General features: G+C 38.6%; 1 protein-coding gene across 1 annotated transcript; it reads left to right on the top strand.

Annotated features, from left to right (window-relative positions):
- Positions 1–2,807: 2,807 nt before the first annotated feature.
- On the top strand, positions 2,808–4,323 carry LOC137267652 (uncharacterized). Its single transcript, XM_067802127.1, has 2 exons — positions 2,808–2,916; positions 3,407–4,323. Exons 1-2 carry the CDS (start codon positions 2,808–2,810, stop codon positions 4,321–4,323), a joined length of 1,026 nt encoding a protein of 341 aa, XP_067658228.1.
- The last annotated feature ends 1,829 nt before the right edge of the window (positions 4,324–6,152 follow it).

The raw sequence follows: 6,152 nt of genomic DNA, 5'->3' as shown, positions 1-6,152 counted from the left end.
ATTGCTTACACGGGGTGACAGTCTTACTTCTTTATTTTGGCTACTGTTGCTGTTCCTCTGATCAGGAGGATACGTTCACCTTTTTGCGAACATTTGGTATATCACTATTTAAATCTGAAATAATTGGACATATTCTGGATATAGTCAGTATAATGCAATGGACAGATATGTCTTGTCACTGGAAGTGGTTTTGTCGATTTCATAAAGAAAATCAATATAATAATCAACGATAACGCCATTCTGAAATACAACACACCGCACCAAATAAAGCACCTTGTTAACCTGTACCGCAACATGTGAAAGTATGTGCTCAATGTATCTCGGCCATACCGATGAATGTATTGAAGATCATGCGTGTGCATATTTCGAAGGCTTCAGCACTATATGAAAATAGTGAAAATCATACACCTGATTGCTTTTAGCAGATATTGTATTACCAAAAAAATGTTTTGCTGTTGCATTTCCAAGGAGCTTTGGGGCGGTGGGGAAGCCGAGTGGTTTAAGCGTCTCTCGTCACGCCGTAGACTAGGGTCTCCACATGGGTACAGTGTGTGGAGCCCATTTCTGGTATCCCCCGCCGTAATATTGCTGGAATATTATTAAAATCGTCATGAAACGCGCTCACTCAAAGAGGCAATGTAAGACATTCATGAAAATATTACTGAAACCGCATATGCATATGTTCATGCATAATATGTGGTGATTTTGTTCTGTCAGGATAAGTATTCCGGATCGGTTCGAGCTAATCAAAACAATGGCTGTGTCATTACAGTTTTACGCCGCGTTCAGCAATTCGTTAGTAACCTAATTGAGGGCGATATTAAGAAAGGGCTTCACTCCCAGTCAAACTGACAGAGCATCTGGAGGATAGGTCTATGTTGGATCCCCACCCACAGAAGAAATGAGACTTTATTCATGAGCAAATGTGGGGACAATCAATCCCCACCAAAGGTCAGGGCAGTTAGTATTGGTGAAGTGAGTTCTCCATATAAGGAGCCGAGGGAACGTCATTACAGTTTTGTAGGATCTGTGTACGATCTGGGACTCATTCTGCCAATACGTTTATGTAATTTCAAAGAAAAGTGTTATTTCAATCTCAAAAGCCTGAGTTGTTGATTGCAGTTCATGATTTCAAAAGGTTCAATGCGTGTCTTTTCAAGACGTCTTAGATATCCATTATTTATCGCAGTTCTTGCATTTGCAGAACGTGATCGCGAGCATGGTTTTAGCTTTATGTGGAGCAAAAAAAAACTGGCTTCAATCAGCACATCTGTGCACTTGACGTTACAATGGATCCATCGTTGCACGATTCTGGAAAACGTGACAGTCATACCAGGCTGTAGCTTTGTCCGCAACGTCAGTAATATCTTCCCTTGGACATGTTACTTAGCCCTTTTGTTCAAATACTCAATGTTCGAGGCTAAGAACTAAAAGGAAATTTGAAATGTATGAACATGAAACCAGAAGGAACACTAACATTTTCTGCACATTGAATGCCATGGTCGTTCAGCATCTTGAGCATGTTAATGTACATAATAAATGATAAATACTACAAACATTTTCCAAATACTAAAGTGAAAACAAATAATTATACTGTATATAAATTTAAATTTATATTCTTATATTCCTACTTTTCACCCTTTGTAATGTACGATTGTAGTCTACTCTGAAATAGTTTGTAAATCAAAGGTTTTTCACTGTTTTGCAGAATGACGAATGGTCAGTGTGTCCAACCTTGACCTGTCCTTCCATTGCCAATGGCAGTGGGTTACTGGAATGACGTAGAACGGCCCAGCTGATATATATCCAGAGGTCATGTTAATGTTTGCACCAATTGTAACACCACAGGCACAAAACGCCAGTGACGACTGTTTTACTGATCATGTGAGGTGTAGGTCAAACGTGAAGATGGTTGCCTTAAGGGTCATTTTATCCTTTGTAGTGGAGCCATTATAATCCTAGTCGAAACTCAGCTGACCCTTCACTTTTCAATACTTCACTTTACCAAGTTATGTATTTGATTCATTTCACTCTGTTAAATATTCACACTGCATATTGTCATCGTATTTCAGGGAAAGTATCTAGTGAGTTTAATCGAGAGAGCGAAGGGGGTGGTTAAATCTTTTTCTGGAGTGAACTATAGGGTATAAAATATTCCGTTATCAGGGTTCGCAAAATCAGCACACTGTCATTCATTTCTGAACATTTGGACATTAATCATACACTGAGGGACACACACAAGGAATCACATGAAAGCACAAGTGTTCCTATATTTTTCCCCGTGTTTCCAGGTTTCTTCACGAGCTATGCGACAGAAAGTTTGTGAAGAAATTTTGGAAACAAGTAAAGGTATTGGTATTGAAAGAATCACCTGTTATAGAAATTGTTATAAAACCCAGTGATGAAGCAGCCTTGTCATTCTTGAGCGAGGAGACCAGTGCAACACTTCACTTACAGCGATATCCATTTGCAAGTTAAGATGGAAGAGTATCCTCTCTATGTACCTCACTATGAAAATTGGAAACATTACTTCAAGAAACTGAGCACAGGTCACCAACAATACCACAATGGAAAATTATCATTCTTGAGCGAGGAGACCAGTGCAACACTTCACTTACAGCGATATCCATTTGCAAGTTAAGATGGAAGAGTATCCTCTCTATGTACCTCACTATGAAAATTGGAAACATTACTTCAAGAAACTGAGCACAGGTCACCAACAATACCACAATAGAAAATTATCAGCTAAAGTAATACCATCTCATACAGTGAAAAGAAAAGAAGAAGGACCTTCGGTTGAATTGCAAATGACATCAGAGACTCAGAGCACAGTAGAGAAAGCAGATGCCAAAGAGAGACGTCGCAAGTCTTTAAAAAGAGCTGCAGGAGAACAGATCATCACTTCTAAGAGGATACGTCAGATAGACAACACTACTCCTTCTAAGACAGCTAAAGTTTTAACGTGCACACCTGTTGCAGGAAACGATATTTTCAGTTAAAACAATGGCACTCTTATCCAGCAGTAACTTTTCGGAATATCTCCCAGATTCTTACTCTCTTTTTTCGCTTCCAAGTTACACAACAACCACAGAGATGTTCTATTTCAACGATCTACGTCCATTAAGCCAAATCAACGACTCGTCACCATTGGAATTTGCTATCCCTAATCAGGGTAGTGAGTACATTGATTTGAAGAGAACAAGACTACACGTGAAACTTAAAGTGGTGCATGACGATGCTACATCATCTTCACTGGCTGTGGATGAGAAAGTGGGACCTATCAACTTGTTTTTACAATCCCTGTTCTCTCAAGTTTCGGTGTCCCTGGGAAATCAATTGGTATCTAGTGCAAATAACCACTATCCCTATAAAAGCATGTTCAAGACATTGTTGAATTATGGAACAGACGCCAAGAGTTCACAGTTAACATCACAATTGTTCTATAAAGATACTGGCAATGACAATGACGACATTGAATCAACTGATGCTGTTGCTGGCGGTAATGATGGATTGTTGAAACGTGGTGACTTCATTGCTAAAAGTCAAGAGATCACAATGGTTGGCAATTTGTTTGAAGATGTGTTCAACATGGATCGCTATTTGATTAACGGAGTAAAATTGAATGTAACCTTGTATAGAACCGATTCTCAGTTTTGTCTAATGAGTGGAGTTGCTAATACTAAATACAAAATAAGCATTTTAGATGCGGCACTTAAAGTGTGTTATTTGAAAGTGAACCCAGCTTTAATTCTGGCTCATAACACTTTGTTTGAAGAAAAGACCAACGGGAAACCAAACAATGCACTGTATCCCTATGTGAAGACAGAAGTCAAATCAACCACTATTCCTGTGTCTACTGAATCATTCACTATTGAGAATATCTCAAATCCTGTTGCCCATCGATACACAGTTGCATTTGTTGAGAGCAGTAGTATGTCAGGTTCTTTGGTGAAGAATCCATACAACTTTCAATCGAGTATGATCAAAAAGGTTACTCTGAACGTAAATGGTGTCAGTCTCCCTGGGAGAGCATCCAGTGCAGATGACGCAGATACCTATCTGAATCTATTTGATGGTGTGAATGTAAAGAGAGAAAGTAAAGGCAACTTTATCAGCAGAAAAGAATTTTTACTTGGAAGTGCCCTTTTTGTGTTTGAACTGAATGAAACTGGCACTGAACATCTCAGTCTAGTAAGACGGGGAAATGTATCACTAGAAATTCAGTTCAACGCAGCCTTAACCAAAACACTGAGTTGCATTGTCATGACTGAAAGGACGTCGCTCATAGAAATTGACCAAGCCAGGAATGTATATGTCAAGTGAAGAAGATGAGAGCCACTGAATTGTTATGTGCTGTTCAATGTGATCCTGTGCTTAGAAACCATGTCTTAGGAGTGTATGCTAGAGACACTTTACCTGTGCTTACATCTTCAATGTTGATGAGAGGTGTTGGGCTTATTGTTAATACTGATGTGAGAACTAAAGATGGTCGTCATTGGGTTGCTATGTATCTGAAAGGAAACAGAGCAGAACTGTTTGACAGTCTAGCTGAGCCTATCAGTACATCATTTGATGACTATGTAAAGTCATATGTTCAATTCTACACGTACAGTAGCATACCCTTACAATCAGTAGATTCAAATGTGTGTGGATCATATTGTCTGTATTATCTGTTGTGTACATTTAAAGCTAACTGGACTTTGCACCAGTTTTATCATCAGTTTCATGTAAAAAACTTGAATTGGAATGATATGTTTGTATCACGATATATTTGTCACTATTTTAAATATTGTACTCCTTCCTGTTTTCAATGAAATGTGTCATAGTTACATGGAAAGAAAACTTTCAATAAAAAGTAGCTTAGTTTAAATCCTGTGGTTGTTCTTTGTATAAAACGACATCATGTGAGGTTTTAACTCACTAGTACAATACACAGGCGAAGTGTGCAAGTCACCATGGAAGAATGTCTGTTACCCTTTCATACACCTACTACAATTTCTGTAGCTGGAGGATCCTCTAGTGGTAAAAGTGTTTGGACTGCTCGTCTCATAAAACAAGCAGATACCATGTTTGATCCTCCACCTCGCTTGATTATTTACTGTTATGTTGTGTGGCAAGACATTTATTCAGAGCTTGAAAAAAGCGTTTCCAATATTAGATTTCAAGATCACTTACCTACTGAAGAGGAACTGAAAGCTTATTCTCAGGAATCGGACAAACGATGTTTACTTGTCCTGGATGATTACATGCAACAAATTTGTAAAAGTCCTTTGATTTTAGATCTGTATACCACACTATCGCATCATTTAGGGATTACAGTCATCAACATTATGCAAAGTGTCTACCCTAAAGGCGAATATGCAAGAACAATGTCACTGAACACACATTACTTTGTCTTGTTGTCCAATCCACGTTCAGCACATGAATACAAGATTTTAGCATCACAAGTATTTCCAGGTCAAGCTAAGTATTTTGCTGAATCGTTTCAAGATGCAGTGGGAGGAAAGAAATATGGTTATCTTGTCTTAGATGTGTCACCTTATGCTGATGAACAGTATGGACGTTTACGGACCAACATATTTACTGACGATGAGATGTGTACAGTCTACCTACCACAGAAATAGCTTCACTAAATATGTACATACATGCATGTCATACACCATTTCTTTTACAACCTCTGAACTGAACAGAGCTATGGATGTTTGTGGACACTTTGATGTGGAGACCGACTGTGTTGGTGTGACACATAATTCTCCTGATGGAAAAAGGTTTACTGATAGACTGGCTTCATTCAAGACTTGGCCAGTACAAATGAAACAGTCACCTAAAGCCATGGCTGAAGCTGGATTTATTTACACGGGACAATCTGATAAAGTCTACTGTTACCAATGTAGACTGCGAGCCCATTCGTGGATAGCAGAAGATGATCCTCTCACTGAACATTTCAGACTGTCTCCACATTGTGGTTATATCAACATGATAGCAGCTCCAAAACATACAACTATGAATTCATCATCATACTGACTGACAACCTTCTATATAACAACCAGTTCACTTTACTTCAGTCATTCTACAGTTGGCTCTCCTCCTTTAGCAAACAAAATGTATGCAGTGAAAGAAAGGAATTGTTTGTTTGACATTATTGAAAAACA

This window comes from Haliotis asinina, chromosome 16 (assembly GCF_037392515.1).
Source record: "Haliotis asinina isolate JCU_RB_2024 chromosome 16, JCU_Hal_asi_v2, whole genome shotgun sequence".
Classification (NCBI taxonomy): domain Eukaryota; kingdom Metazoa; phylum Mollusca; class Gastropoda; order Lepetellida; family Haliotidae; genus Haliotis; species Haliotis asinina.
The sequence above is the reverse complement of the archived record's forward strand: the minus strand, read 5'-3'. Positions and strand labels throughout refer to the sequence as shown.